General features: G+C 33.2%; 2 protein-coding genes across 3 annotated transcripts; one reads left to right on the top strand and one right to left on the bottom strand.

The window, feature by feature from the left end:
• The first annotated feature begins 4 nt into the window (after nucleotides 1-4).
• LOC130628881 (uncharacterized) lies at nucleotides 5-1700 on the top strand. Its single transcript, XM_057441920.1, has 3 exons — nucleotides 5-151; nucleotides 233-486; nucleotides 569-1700. The coding sequence occupies exons 1-3, from the start codon at nucleotides 15-17 to the stop codon at nucleotides 946-948; spliced, it is 771 nt and encodes a 256-aa protein (XP_057297903.1). The 5' UTR covers nucleotides 5-14; the 3' UTR covers nucleotides 949-1700.
• Nucleotides 1701-3340: 1640 nt separating this feature from the next.
• LOC130629115 (uncharacterized) lies at nucleotides 3341-6895 on the bottom strand. 2 transcript variants are annotated; one of them, XM_057442219.1, is made up of 4 exons: nucleotides 6443-6895; nucleotides 6200-6322; nucleotides 6042-6107; nucleotides 3341-5972 (listed from the first exon to the last, which is right to left on the bottom strand). In XM_057442219.1, the coding sequence occupies exons 1-4, from the start codon at nucleotides 6495-6497 to the stop codon at nucleotides 5923-5925; spliced, it is 294 nt and encodes a 97-aa protein (XP_057298202.1). In that variant the 5' UTR covers nucleotides 6498-6895; the 3' UTR covers nucleotides 3341-5922. The 2 variants fall into 2 exon arrangements, with proteins under 2 accessions (XP_057298202.1, XP_057298203.1); XM_057442220.1 differs by having other exon boundaries at nucleotides 6042-6101.
• Nucleotides 6896-16643: the final 9748 nt, after the last annotated feature.

Raw genomic sequence — 16643 nt, 5'->3', positions numbered from 1 at the left:
GCAACACATTGGAAATGCTGGGATTGTCGAATTTAATTGAACCACCAACTTCTGAATTTTCACACGAGGGACACGATTTGGACGAGGACGTAATTTTCGATGGCGACAATGAGAGTGAGGATGATGAATGGCTAGTCAAATCTCTTGAGAGGTAACAAAACAAAAATAAATTTCCAACCACTTCCATAAAGTCGTATTTTTGAATCTATTTTTTGCATATTCCTTATTTCAGGGCTGATAAAAGTGACCCTAATTATTCAATTAGTCAAGAGATGGATGAAGGAGAAGACGAAGAACAAGAACAAGAACGTATTGAACATCGAAACATGGAGCCATGCAAGCAAAAAACTTACTTGGTGTACAAAACATGTATCAAAGAGCTGATTAAGTATTGCATAAAGTGTGGTTCCATCATAGACAGTAAAAGCATCGGCGAAGTTAAGAATACTGGCAGTCAGCTAACGTACAAGATACAGTGTGTAAAAGGTTAAGTAAAACATTTATTGTTCGATTCTGAAAAATAGCCTGTAGCTCCCTCCTAGGTTCTAATTTAATTGTTGAATTTTAGGTTGTAACTACAACTGGTCTGGTCAACCGAAACTAAATTGCACCAAAGGAGCTGGTAATTTACACTTAACCGCTGCTATTGAACTAGCTGGAATAACATTTAACAAAATGTTAAAATTTGCAAACATATTAAACTTGCAATTCATTTCCAAAACCATGTACTACGAGCATCGTGGCAACTTTGTTTACCCAGAGGTAGATCATGCTTGGCGAAAAGAAAAACAGATACTGTCACGTGAAATTTCAAATGAAAATCGGCAGCTAGAACTTGCCGTTGACGGTCAATGTGATACACCTGTCACAACGCCACCTACGGTACCGTATCGGCGATATAGCGCGACTAACGCTGTCCATAACACATCTTTCAACAACACGATGTAGTTAAAATGTGGATGCTGTGTGATGCATTCCTGATTTTAAAATAATTATCATGAAGTTAGAAAAAAGTCTGGAAATATAAACTCCCCTTATTATTTTTGGAAATATATAAAAATAAATCGCTACCATTAAGATTGAAGTATTTTATGGCATCGATTTCAACACAGCAAACACACTCTTTCTCTGTCGGCATCCTCTCACATTTACCACAACGACACCAATCAGTAACAGGCTTACACAATCTAGGATTTTGCTGAGGATCGAAGTCTGCCTGATCATCAAAAGCATCATTAAAAACCCGCCTAGGCTGTGAAGCTATTTCGGAATCTGATCTTTCTGGTTCATACTGAAATCCTAATACCGTGAAATTTTTGTTCGACGAAGACATATTAATAATCGTATTTCATAATTTGTAGAGAAGAGTTTAAAATTAAAAGTTTTTTTAAATAAGTTTCTAAACAGTTAACTTCTAGGGGGGTTCATATTTTGTACTGAAAACGCTACACACTTTCGCTACATAGTCTGTTTTTCACCACTGTTCTACGTCACATGCATAATTACGCATATTAAATTTTTAACCCAGGCCGTTTTGCGCGCATTTGCAGCAACGAGACGAAGCCATGCTTTAACAACATCTACGATAAAAAGGTTTGTTTATATATGTGATTAAGTGAATAATATCAAAAAAGAAAGGTATTTTCTATGTCATAATTTTAAATTACAAATAATATTTTAAAATAATTTTTCACCGGACAGTCCCTTTAAAACTTTGAGGCCAAATAACTTGGAAACGAGGTGGTGACGTCAATGTTTTTTCACCGCGTGGGTAACTAGGGACCACCTAGGATCAATTTGGGTAATTTTCCCAAACCCGGATCCCCGAATCCGTTTCGGAATGGACGGGTTGATGACGTCATTAAAAAACCTTTAAACCCTAATATCTTTGCAACCGTTTGTCAAAAGTACATGTTCCTATACATTTTCTTGCTCAGCGTTTCAAGATCTATACGATGAAGATAACAGGCATACACATTTCTGAAAAAAAACATTTTGTGTTCTAACATGTCTCTGCTGACGTCATCAAAATTTTAAAACCCTTATGTCTCATTAACTGCTTATCAAAAAGATATGATCATATACATTTTCTTGGTCAGCGTTTTAACATCTGCATAGTACAGGCAACGAATAAACTAAATTTCGCCAAATATTTTTGTAATTGCACTGCTGACGTCAGCAAAAAATCTAAAACAGCCTACTTTTCCATTGTCCTTCTGCCTAAGTGGATTTTTCCACGGGCCTTATCGACTAGTCTATATAATAATACGCCAGTTCCGTGTCTCTGTGACAGGCAAAGTGGATGTGTTCATTTTTCTTTGATGTTGCCGAAAAATACATGTCTATTACGTCAAATTATCTGACGTTACAGCGCGACGTCAATAATACTACTTTAACGTCAATATCCTATATTAAAATAATGAAGCCATTACAGTGCATCTAAAACATTGAGGGCAAATAACTTGGAAACGAGGTGGTGACGTCAATGATTTTTCACTGCGTGGGTAACTAGGGACCACCTAGGACCAATTTGGGTAATTTTCCCAAACCTGGGTCCCCGAATCCGTTTCGGAATGGACGGATTAATTACGTCATCAAAAATCTTCAAACCCTAATATCTCTGCAACCGTTTACCAAAAGTACATGATCCTATACATTTTCTTAATCAGTGCTTCAAGATCTATACGATGAAGGCAACAGGTATACGAATTTCTTAAAAAAAAATTTGGGTTTTGACGGTTCATTGCTGACGTCAGCAAAATTTTTAAAACCTTATATCTCCTTAGGCGTTTGTCGAAAACATATGATCCTTTTACATTATTTTGATCAGCGTTTTAACCTCTACACATTACAGGCAACGAATAAATTAAACTTCGCCAATTTTTTTTGTACCTGCACTGCTGACGTCAGCAAAAAATCTAAAAAAACCTATTTTCCATTGTCCCTCTGCCTAAGTGGATTACTCCACGGGCCTTATCGACTAGTCGATAAGGCCCGTGGAAAAATCCACTTAGGCAAAAGGCCAATGAAAAATAGGTTGCTTTAGATGTGTTGCTGACGTCAGTAGTGCATATACAAAAAAAAATGTTCTTAAAATCTTACATCAAATGTCAAATCGCATTAAATCCTCCACACAAATCTTACACAAAGTAAAAAAGAACAGTTTGCAAGGTGTAAAATATAGTTGATAAAAAGTTACAACAACGACACTCACAACATCGACACTCACAACACCAATACACACAAAACCGACAATAAGAACACCGACAGTTAGATAATAATAATCTCAGAAATAACGCATCTCAAATATGTACACCTTAAGTGATTACGTTGAAAACCCTCAGTATTTTATTCTGAAATGTCAAAAAGGAGGCCTGCAAGAGTTAGCGCAAATCAACAAATATATAAGTTATTTTACACATTTTAAATATTGTCTTTCCCTTAAAAGATTATACAAAAATATGAAAAAGCCATAGTTTCGAAAACATCAAATTTAAATCTAGAAAAATCAGTCATTACGGTTGGATACCATCCTCTCCCACAAAAATTTACACAAAATGTAAAGATCAACCAGTTAAGAACACAAAAATTTTCCTTTTTAGTTCCGTACTGCCCTTTACCAACAATTTTAAAACTAAATGTCAAAAAATCAATGAGCAAAGAATAAACTTGAATCAACAAAGATCATTATTTTGGAAACATTGTATATGGTTCGTAAACAAAAGTTTACACAAAATGTAAAACAGATCAGTTTTTGAGAAACACATCTAAATCAACAAAAATAAGTTCATTCAGCATGTCGTATATTGCCATTACCCATTAATCTTCTACAAAAAGGTTATGAAACACATCAAAATTTAAAAAAATCAGTGATTTCAGTGCATACAGTCCTCGCGTTTAGATTACAAAATATAAAAAACAAAAACAGTTTCAGTCAGAACATTAAGTATATAATTTTTTATTATCAGCAAACATTTATCCCTACAAAATTTTGTAAAATTCTCAAGAAAAACAAAAACGTGAAACCATGGAATTTTCTTCCAGCAAAAATTACATCACATACAGTTAGTTCTCCCAAACAATAATTTATAATACGAAATATAAAGACAAAGTTGTTTATATAGTCTGAAGATGTACTTAGTGTACGAAAAGCTTAACAAATAAATACTTTTTAACTTTCAAACTCGTTTTATTTTTTCTTAATTAGTAAAATATGGCTGTTATTTTTACCGATAAAGACATCAGCTTTACAACAGCTTACAGTGAAGTCTGATTCTACAAAGATTTGTTCTTTCAGTATATATATTGCATGTGGTCTATTTCCACAAAAGTTTACACAAAATTTCAAAAAAACAGCATTTTGCAACACGAACAATATAAACTGACAACCATACCATCCTCTCAAAAATGTTTTTAACCCAAAGTCATAAACCCACGTATATATAAATTTCCAATCGAATGTCAAAAACCCTTGTAAAAAAACCTGGCATTTTACATGTAGGCTGACAAAAGTTTAACAGGATGAGGAAACAAAACAATAAAAAATAACTTAATACACACACTTTAAATTCTATAAAATTTGTTCCACTTGTCATATTGTGGTCCCCTTGTAAAGTTTACAGGAAATGTGAAAAAATTATTCTCTATGGGCATAAAAATGTGTCACAGTATCCTAAAAGTTCAAGAAAGATTTTGTAGCTATAGCTTGTTGTTACATCATAATTCGTGTTCAAAAAAGAAGAGAAGTTTGAGTACTAAGGTAGCTATAAATACCTAAAAAAAGAGGAATAACGACAAAACTCATAGATTAAAGCTAGCTATGGGATGGAGCCTTGAAGCTAACATTAGCTAGCCAGCTAACAAAACAGTACCTAAGACACCCAGTTAAATATACTTAAGCTGGGGAGACTTAGCTAAGTCTATAGCTAGCTGTTTATGCTTAGTAAAACATATATAAAGGAAAACAATAGCAATGTAAAAATTATGACATTTGCAGTTAGTTCAACAAACCAAAACTTTCTATTTCGCTGGCACATTTGTTTGGTAGCCAGCTAACAGCTTTATGCAGCATTTTGAATTTTAGGACAAAACATTAGTTACGCACCGGGGGATACATTAATTATGCAAAAAACAGTAAATGCTAGCTTTTTTATAAAAAACGCGGTAAAACATAAAACTTAAAGAATTTGAAGCTTTTAAGTGACTTTTTCCTGGCAAATGCGAGTCTGCCTGACACGTAACTCTAGCGACATAAAAACATAACGTCTAAAAATATCAAACTTCTTACTATATGTGAATCCAAATCGACTTTAAACCCAAGCTTTTATTTTCTACTTCTAATTTTTCTTTACTACTTCTAGCTGCACTCTTCACTTTCGAAGTAACTTCTCGTGGCTTCTAACTTTACTTTTGTACTTCTACTTCTCCACTTTTACTTTTCTTGCTTTTAATATCTGCACTTTTTTGTGACTAAGGGATCGTCGAAAATAAGACATTTTTTAACCGCTTCTTCAGTTCGCCTTTTGTGTCGAGAACTTTGTCGAGAAATTTTTATGTTTGTTTGTTTTTACGCTAACGGAACTTTTTATTCGAATGCCGTCCCGTTCGAAAGTACGTATTTGAACGAATCATACTGCTTATTTTCTATCACGTGGTTTCTAACGGCTGCGAGACAAATGTAAACAAAACAAAAAAACTCGAAAAACTCGCGCATTCGAGTGGTAAAAAATATCGTGTTTGCAAAAGTGACAGACAGACACACTTAGCGTATTATTATAAGAGACTAGTCGATAAAGGCCGTGGAAATATCCACTTAGACAGGATAAAAATAAAAATGAACCGTTATTTAAATTTTGATGACGTCAGCTAGGATCTGTCAAAAGACAAAATGTTTTTCCTTGGTAATTTGTTTACTTGTTGCCTCTATTGTGTAGAACTTGAAAAGCTACGTCGTGAAATCCAGGCAACAGGATCTAAAAGAGAATTTATATTAAAGTAAATAGTTAATTTAAAAATAAAAGTTATAGAGACATCAAATTTACCTTGTTCCTCACCATCTTTGCTTTTAACGGGGCTGTCGCTGTTTTCAATATCATTTTCTTCTTCGTCTGCGATAAATAAAAGATACAATAAAAATATTTTTATACAAACGGTAAAATTGCCAAAAAAACAACAACGAATATTGAAGAAAAATACAAACCATCATTTATTTCTTCAGGATGCATGTCTTTATCTGTAACTTCTTCATCTGTTGTATCTAGCTCGTCCTCTATCTTTAAGTCTGAATCATCATCATTATCATCTTCAACTTTTATTTCATGTTCTAGAATAATTATAATCATTAATTTTTTTTATTTCATAGAGCGGAAATAAATTTTGCCTTTTTTGTTGTGAACTTCACTTTATGTGAAAGTTAATCATAGAACAAAAAATGTTGGTTTACCTGCACATAAAAAGGCAGCAAACCCCAAAAACAGTACCAGGTGAAGTAACTTCATCTAAAAATAAAAATGTATTAAAACTGATAGTTAATAATCATGTGTCCCATAAAAGTCTGTTTTATTCAGAATTCAACAAAAAGAACGAATACCAAGCTCTACATACCTCTGACACTATCAGCGTAATGTTCTGATTTTTAATACCCTGTCACCCTTCATATACTGCTGTATAGAAATTTAAGGTTATTAAGTAGAACTACTTTACTTTCAAACAATAATGATTAACCCAGTGGGTTGAACATGTTTATTATAAAAATGCATCAAAAATATGACTAAGTAGTAGTTCTTTATCTAATGGAATTTTAATCATTCTGTGTTACTTTAAACGTCTGACCTGTAAGAATTTCATTGCTTTCTTAATTATGCCCTAATAGAGTTTCACACTATTTTTTTTTATAGCCCAATTGAAAAAGTTGCACGCTTTTTAATGTATTTTGACAGAGCAAAGGAATACTGTCTCTTTGCGAATTCATTGGTGGTGTTGACAGTTTCTTATTTTCTATTATTTGAAACTGAACGTATTCGTTAGGTTAATTTCTGGCAATGTGGACTGAAAAATAATAAGCTGGTTTTCTTAGATAAAGGTACGCAATGAAATAAAAGGCCGTGTTTGCGAAAATAAGAGAAGCAAGGCCATAAAAAAACTTCCTTCTGTTGAAAAGGTGCATGTTATAATGCATTTAAATAAATTGGAGCTGCTCCAATTCTTCACCGCTGTTTTGTACAAATTGATGAAAGAAAATGTAATTTAAATTTCTGACTCTTATTGTTATAACGATAGTTTAGTGGTTTAAAGTAAATAAAATAATCCCAAAATAACAAAAGTGTAATCAAAACATATTGAAAGTATACTTATGTATATTTTCTGAGTTTTCATTTACTAAGCATACTTTACTTAAAACACCTTAAGTTCTGTAGCAGAAATGTAAAGAGAAGTTTTACTTCCATTTGCGCTGTCCGAAAACCTTGACAATTAAAAATGATTTGCAATGGTGTTTTTCTTCTTTCTATTATAAAATGCTTTTTGCAACTCCTCCGGCTTAAAATTCTGTTGAGTAGGATGTACAATGTGAATCCAAAGTGGCTATTATTTTTTAGTCTATAGAAACATTGTTAACACGACTTTTTAAGTTTAAAAAGAAGCATAAGTAAAATATAATAGCCTAATTACTTTCTTTGTCATAGAGCGCCATAATATCGTTGGTACATATCTCCTTTGAATTTGTATTATTAAATATTTTGATTAATTTTATTGTCAACATCATGTGAAAATATCTTAAGAATCCATTTCTATGGAGACTCTTGACAAACGCAGCCCTGTGTAGCATCAAATTAAACTTTTTTTTCTTTATCTGGGACCCTCTTTCGTCGGAGGAAAGCGACGAATTCTATGCATTGTTCACTAAAATGTTCCCCTACTATATTTTCCTGGACTAACTCAAAGCTGCGGTTATCCCCAATATTTTACTTTTAAAATTATTCGCTCACATAAAGGCTATAGAAAATATTAGATGATACATCTTTGTTAGGGATCGCATTTTTTTTGTAAACTTAGTTAGTATACGAGTATGTTACTGTTACAAAGCTACTGAAAGATATAAAAAAATAAAAGTTTAGAAATTGAACAAAAAACCTTTTACTACCTCGTCGTATTTCGAAATAGCACAGCCGCTTTTCAGCTATTTCTTGTAATATTCGCGATAGAACTTGTAAAAGCCTTTTAAGTGAAATATTCAAAAGAAAGAGTATATAAATAGAGACTGATATACTGTTAATATATAATTATATATAAGCTCTGAAATTTTAGATCAAATCCGCTTTCCTCGTTTTGTGCAAAAACAGCGGTTGTAAATTGGACCAACCACAACATAATTAAAACCTTAAGAGCATATGTACTTCTGTAGCTAACAGAAGGAAGTTTTTATATTAACTTTTTTTTTTGCAAGAGTGTGTTGGTGTTAATTCGCGTTAAGGTATCAAAAAATTGATTTAAAACAGGTGCGGTGATTAGTCATCGACCTTTCCATTAAAATTTAACTTCAATAAGCACACCCGCTCAACGCGAATTAACGCCAGATGGAAACCAAGCTTAACATCTTTGGGAATTTCGCAATGTAGTTTATTATATTTTTTGTTTACTCTTTAACCTGTGTTAGTTTGAGGGATGAGTGGACACAGCACAAAACTCTGAGTATCAAATTTTTACAGCGTTGCATTATAATAAAATTCAAAAAAGTTGAAAAACGCTTTGAATAACGATCTTTTTTTCTAGAAACTTTAAAAAAAACCAAATAAATTAATTTTATATTTTTGAGGACGTCACAAAATATGCAAATAAGAGCATCGCCTCTCTTGATGTCATGCTTTTAACTGTATTAGTTTTAATTAAGTATTTCACGAGAATTTTAGTTTTTGCTTTTCTTCGTCGATAAGTGTTGGGCGATGAATTTTGGGGGATAAACCATATGAGCGATGAGTGATGAGAGCGTATCGTCGCAGTGGAAGCTAAGCTTTACTGACTTTTAGAAAGAAATGTATTCAGATAGTTTATCGGGATGGTGTGCATACATAGGTGAATATTTATCATAGCACATCCGTATTTCATTCTCAACATTCATTCTCTTCTTTTCTTTGTTTTAGGATCCCACTTACACTTTATAAATTTGTATCTAGGGTTTCACATAAAATTCCATAACAGAAAGAATATTGCACGTGGTGCACCTATATTAAGAAAGAGAAAAGACATTTAATTCATGTTTAGCTATAATAGCTACATTTTAGCCGTTGTGTGATGCTGTCTGTTTATGTGTGTGTTATTTGTTTGCTGTTGTTGTTTGTTTTTTGTTTTTTTTTTTTGGGGGGGGATCTAATCATAATGCTAGCTTAAAACTCTGGGTAAACTCGATATTTTCAAAACTATATAATTCTAGCATTTCACTTCTACGAAATCTCTAACTGGAATAACCTGCATTACATAGATCTGATTATTGTTAGCTGGTTTCTGTCTCTGCGGCCTTTTGATTTGATTATTGTTTATCTTTGGAAAATGCACGGCCCACTGGCAAGATAAATTTGCCTGGATGTAATTAAGATATAGACACGAAAATTTTTAGACACCAATTTCACGGTACAGGTTCCGTAAAAATCTGGCTAATCGAGACAGCTTTATTTCGTGCTGTTTTTAGTTGAAACCATGCAAGCATATAGATTTTAGACACGTGACTCATACCAATGTCACATGACCTTTACTCAGTTACATAGCACTCGAAACGAAACTAAAGTTGCGTCGATAGCCATATTGGCTTGTTGGTCGCAATGGATGGAAGGTCATTTTTAAGAAACAAAGAAAGGGTATGTTTAGCTAGCTAATATATCACTATTTTTTGCATGTAATGAACCCCTTCTTAGCCTTACGCCCACCTGAAGCTAGCATAAGAGCTAAATTCCTAAGTGTATATAATATTCACCTGCAAAGTTTCTTATACCACTGACCGTGCCTTTGTCTACCCTTTCTATGCCTTTTCTGATGCCTGCCTAATATACCCTTTGTCTGCTGTACCTCCCCTGCCTTGCCTACCCCTGCCTTGCTGATTCCTCTTCCTGTTTTCTTGCCTGCCTTTGCCGTGCCCTTTTCCTGCCGTGCGTAATGCCTGTGCCCTAGCAACCTCTCCACAACAATTTCTATATTGATTTCTCAGTTTTTATTTAAAATGTGATGAAATGTTTTAGACAACTTTTTAAAATAAGCAGTACGATAAAAAAAAAGAAAATGAAGTTATTGTTAATACTATTGTTATAAAATATTGGTTATCAATTCCATCCGTAATGGCTTGGAATCAAGAAGAAAAAAACGTTTTAACAAACTCTGTAGAAAAAATTACAATTCTTTTGAATGGAAGGAGATCTAATTTGGCCGTATGCTTTAATAGAAAACTTTTTTCGCAATTGGGTGTTATGCAAGATCGAAGTCAAGATAGTATTTTTCACTTCCAATAATTTTTTTCCTTTCCAAAGACTCCTCATATTAAAATTAAATACAACATCATTTACAAATACAATGCAACACATAATTTCAAAAAAATGTTTTTTGATTATTTCAACTATATTGAATGTGCGTGCAAAATTACACTTCAATTTTAAAGCAAAAAGGGAGTATACGCCACAAACTGATCAAAATAATCTGTCATTTTACCACAAGTGTATTTCAAGACTGCTCTCCACAGAAGCGATCATGACAGCAGTTCTCAGCATTTAAACTTCAGTGCTCGGCTGAAAGCTACTGAACGTGAACGTTCTTTTGAGCTGCTTATGGCTTTGTTCACTTTTTTTCGAATTTCATTTTTTTTTTTGATCCGCCTGTGTTTCACACCAACCAATAAAAACAAACACAGGACTTTTGTTGATTTGTTGGTTTTGCGCCAATGTCGAGTTAGATATTTTTTATTTGTACGCCAAGTATGGATATTCTAAAGCAAAAGTGTAATTAAAAAAGCAGTATATTCCCTTTGGCAATCTGGAACTTTGATAAGCATATCCAAGCGGTATATTGCTAATAAAATATAAATAATGAAGGGTGAAAAAACAACTAGTTGTAATATTACTTGTGTTTTTTCATTGCCATTTTTGTACGGAATTGCACGTTTTGGAAAATTATTGTGCGGAATTGCTAGAATACAAAAAAGTACAGCTGGCATGGCATTTGTGACACATGCATGTTACCGCAAAACTAGGTAAAAAATCCATATAGTCCTGGAGTGTAAAAAACTAGCTAATAGACTAGCATTTCGCTCGTCGTACATTATTATTATTGTTATTATTATTATTATTATTCTTTTTAAAACATATTTATACAGGGTAAAAACCTTTCAACGTATATATACATTGCTATCAACAGGTTCCCTGTTAAACAACAGCAACAAAAAAAGTAATGTATTGAGATAAGGAAAAATGTTAAAAACATATCTAAACATGTACATAATATAAGTATGTTCGCTATAGGAGAGTGTAGGGAGAACACACAGTCGGGGAGAGTATCAAGTGCGAAGGACTGTCGAAGTTGGGGCACTCCGAAAAACAAAAAATATAACGCATGTCGTCATATTAACGCGTGCTTCCCTCATCCGTATTTCATGCATCATCATTAGCATGAAGTACTAAGATTACCCTGCGAAAGGGTTAAAATAATCCTGCATATGTTTATCATTAGGAAAATTATAGTAATCGGATTAGGTTGGATTGGATTCCGTTCATTAATCATTAAACCGCCTGATTACTATGGTTACATAGTCTTGTCTTAGTATAAAAAAGCAAACAGCTTGGATATTTAATTAAAGATTAATTAGAAATGTTTAGGAATGAATAAACGTGAAGGCAATGCTGATAGAGAGTAGTAAGAAAAGATACAAACAGACAGGTAAATACTTTAATTAATGTTTTTTTATTTAACGCTTTAATGTTCATTCAATGTATTTCAAGTTGCTTCTCAGCTTAGTGATGTTTATTAAATCAAAGTAAATCGATGTACTATGTTTATTATTATTACGTTAGAGTTTTCTAAATGTTTGTGTTGCATGTGGCAACGTTGGATGCTTAAGAAGACTAAGCTAACTTTTACCATAATGTCTTAAATATATAAAAGACAAGATAAAATAGTGCCAATATTGTTCAGCTTTTCTCGACTGTCAATAACATATTCTTTAAACCCAACGTATCATTTGGGTACAACTAAAAAAAAATCGGGCAGTAGCAAAGAAGGAAATATTATTTTCACTGGTGCGAACTGAAACTCTAAACGGAGGTATGGCTATGAATTTCATATTTTTTAAAAAAACTTATGGCTGTTTTAAATTAAGGGGATGCGGGGGAGACATAATGTGCTTGAAAGGGTTATGAAAAATTAGAAAATCAACGGATTTTCTTGATATCTAACAAATGATGCTACATTTTTAGAAAGAGAAAGCATTAAAGCAAAAGTAAGCAAGAGCAGCAACAGACAAGCGTATCCACAAAATAAGCAAAAGACACTCGCACTTTCCGCACTTGTAGCCACTGTTTCTTTACCACCTATTCGTTCGTAGCAGTACTTGTCATCAACAATTACCCCTCCGTTATTTTATATCGTATTGTTTTTTCCACAAAACTGGTTTGTATCAGTTTATATTAATTGTACAGTTATATGTATGTAAGTAGTGTCTTTAATTGTTTAGGACAATAATTCTTTCATACTGCGACGAAGAAGAATATTATTGCAAGAACAACGACAAATAACGACGACTCACATCATGGAACCCTTGATTAATATTACTGTCTGGGAAAAAAAACGTAAAACCACTTTTCTTGCATATGTAATGATTTACTTTTTATCGGAATTAGAAGCAAGTGCAAATGCAGTAACGTTATGGATTTACCTTACCAAACTTATAAAAAGCAATGAGCCGGATTTGTACTACGGATTGATCAATGTTGCAGTTTATATTCTTCCGATTTCATTGTCTTCAATTGTTGCAAAATATGCAGATACAACAAGGAAAATAAAACAAATTATAATTACAACAAATTTTATTGCCATGCTTGGAAGTTTACTGTACACAATACCATTCTCTCCACTCTTCCCTTTTGTTGGAAAACTTCTAAATGGGAGCGTTAGTATTCTAAAGCCATTGATGATAGGTGAAATAGCAAGATCATATCCATCCAAGGAGTTGCAAAACAAAATAGCCTTTTTTGTTGTTTCATCGGCGCTAGGATCCATGCTGGGGCCTTGTATTCTTCTGCCGTTTGAAAATGTCAATTTGCGGTTTGGTAAATTGCAAATTCGATATGGAAATATATCGGGTGTAATTTTGCTCCTATTAACTATTTGCGTCCAGTGCTGCGTTATTTTCTATGTGCATGACTTATCACGAGAATATGATATGAAGGAGACTAAGTCAATTCGTAAAGATTCCCTAAAAGTACAAGTTTTCAGCAGTGATGGCATTAAAGCTTTGAAAGGGATGTTAACATCGGGGATCATGTTGTTTATGCTCGCTTTGACATTGCTCAGTCTCCTTATCAGTGTCGCACTTGGTCGTAATTACCCGGTCCTTGTTTTGGACGAGTTATCGATGTCCTATGGAACTATTTCTGTTAGTTATGTTGCGGGTGGAATTTTTGTCTCAGTTCTTTGTACTGCAAGTATTAAAGTCAAAATAACAAACGTGACAGTTTATTGGATTGGGATGTTAAGCCAGATTTCCGTCGTCATATTATTAATTTGCCAGTATATATTTGTTTGCTTTCACCTCAGTTTAAACATGAAAATCGTAACACTGGTAGTATACATGGCTACTGCAAGTTTTTTTGAGATGGGTGAACAATTATTTATAGTTGTTGTGTTTGCTAAACTTGTGTCTTCAAAGCATCAAAGCTACTTAGAAAGTGTGAGAACAATGTTCAGACAGTTTGGATGTGTTTTAGGAGCATTTTTAAGCCTGGCATTTTTTAAATTTGAAATTATTATTATGTTTTTAATCGTAAGTTTAATACTACTTTTTCTTATTGGGTTTTATAAAAAAGCCTTAATACAACCAGTTGCTCAAGTGTAAATATTTTTCTGCACCTTTTGATGTTGCATTGTCGTTTACGTGTTTTGTCACAAGTGTTTGGGGCTTCCCAACATGGTTTATTTTAGATAATGCCACTAGAACGGTGAATGTTATTAAAAATTCCATTCGTTAATTTTAATGATTTTAAAACAGACATGTAAAATACGACATCTGTTAGAAATTAGAAGCAATAGACATGCCATGGGATTTTTTCCTGTCACTATTGACCATTTTTGTGTGTGTGTCGGTAGTTCTTGTGAGTTTTGTGCCCAGTAAAATGATATACCTCGATCCTAATGTGATAAAATGAATCTTCTCAGAAATATGTATATATATAGTACACCACTGATGAAGTTTGAATAAAATAGTGCTGTCGTCTGCAAAATTATTACTTAAAGTTTATGGCATGATTTTATATTTTTATATACCAAGTTTTGTAACGAGTAACTCGTCACAAGAAAAGTATAGTTGTAGGTATCAGCACATGAACATGAAAAGTTTTACGTCTTATTTTCTTGAAATTTATATTCACATTACTTGGACGTTTTTCTTTTTATATAACGATATATTAGAAAAAATATTGTCTAGAGAGTAATAAGGCGAAAATTAAATTAATTAAACTCTTATTAAGGAAACAACAACTCTAAGCTGATAACTTCTTTCATCCTCTTTAAGTTATTTTTGTGTGTCTGTGCGTGTGTAGAAATGGCGCGTTCCTCAGACAGAGGTTGTAATTTTTAATTCAGTTTGTACAGAATGTGATTGTAGAGGAAATTTCGAAAACAATTAATTCAAAATAGTGCTTTGTAGTAGTAACTGCATCATACAGAGTGTTTTTTTAGATAAGTAGATTATGAGAAAATATTTTGAACCACTGTTATAGAATTATGTGGCTTATGTAAATACTGATCGAAAATATAGTATTGCATATATTCTGCATGGACTTAGTGAACATGTGCGGTGTAATTTAAAATCGCCGAAAATGCATGTCGTAAATGTTAATTAAAAATTTAGATTTGACGATGTAACGATATAACTTTTTAAATTAATGAAGACATTATAATGTACTTATAACTTGGAGCATATTATCTTGAAAACAAAGCGATGGGTTATGCTCTCCCTGTGCGGCTTACTAAGGAGCCACTAAGACTAGGCCAACCCATCCGAGTCTAAAAAACTTGAAACCCTATTTAATAGCTTCGGAACCGTTCGACAACGGCCAATGATCATACACATTTCTTGATTGCCAATTTGACCTCCATACAATACTCTGTAATCGTTCCTTAAAATCACATGATTCTATACATTTTCAAGCTCTACACATTGGATGTAAGAAAAAAAAATTGGTTCACTGGTGACGTCAACAAACGCATTGTTTGACTCCCTAATCAAGTGGATTTTTAAACAGACCAATCAATTATAACTCTAAAATAATAGCCGCATTGTGTCTCTCTGTCAACCAAAACCAGATCATCCTCAACCAGACTCCAATTCGTCCAACTACAAGTAGTAAATGCATTATATATTTGCCAAGCTTGTTGCCGGGCGAATTTCCGTGAACTAACAACTAGTTAAGAGTAACATTTGTCCTCTGTGCCATGCAATTAAGAGCTAATAGAATGATTACAAATGTATGTCCTTATAACGTAATTTGCGATTATGATTAACAAGACGACAGACAATAACTTATTTTATTATCTTTCTCATGAGGAATATTCAATTAATTTTTACGGGGTGTTCCAACAAGTTGAAAGACATTAATCATGTGTCAATTTTATTTGCGATAGGATAATCGCGTGGTATTTTGATACATCGCCCTTTATGGAGTGAAATTCAATATGTAACTGCAATCATTTTACTGCCAGCGGAACGCTTCAGTAGCAAAAAGAAATTACCATTATCGTTAGATTTGCTCTAAAAAAAAAAATTGTTTTCTTGACGGCTATATAATAAGTGTCTTCGTGTTCCGTAATATTATTGTTTCAAAGTTATGAAAGGATCGGAGTAATAGTTCAAAGTCTCTTTTCTGTATTACACGACGGCAGTAACTTAGACATTGCTTCTTCAGATGAACACCTTACGCAGAAGAATGACAAAACAGTATAATCTTGTTTAAATCAAGAAGCGCTTGTGAAGTAGGTGGCCATTCAAGTTTAGAATATGCAGAATAGATCTAAAAATACAAATGACAACAGTCACATCTAAAGCAGATGGGGAATCTGTTAAGCATAAAAACCTAGAAAAGCCAAATTTCTGTAGTGTAAGCATTACACTAATATAAACGAACCACATCATTAGGCCGATACGCAAAATTAAAACGGACAGTTAAACAAAGCTGGATAATCCTTAAAAGAAGACAAAAAATTTAATAAAACGTGCCCGAAACATGTTCGTTTCGAGGATAGAGAAGAAACTGGTTAGCATTTAGTTAATGAGTATTTGCTAGATGACTTAGCATCTGGTTCCGCTGATAAAAAGCAAATTAAAAATAAAAGGTCAAAAGCATCAGCAAAGCGATTTTTATAGAAAGGGTTGTGGAGCAGGTTACAGGGTCCCTAGT

The sequence above is a fragment of the Hydractinia symbiolongicarpus genome, chromosome 15 (genome assembly GCF_029227915.1).
Source record: "Hydractinia symbiolongicarpus strain clone_291-10 chromosome 15, HSymV2.1, whole genome shotgun sequence".
Classification (NCBI taxonomy): domain Eukaryota; kingdom Metazoa; phylum Cnidaria; class Hydrozoa; order Anthoathecata; family Hydractiniidae; genus Hydractinia; species Hydractinia symbiolongicarpus.
The sequence above is the reverse complement of the archived record's forward strand: the minus strand, read 5'-3'. Positions and strand labels throughout refer to the sequence as shown.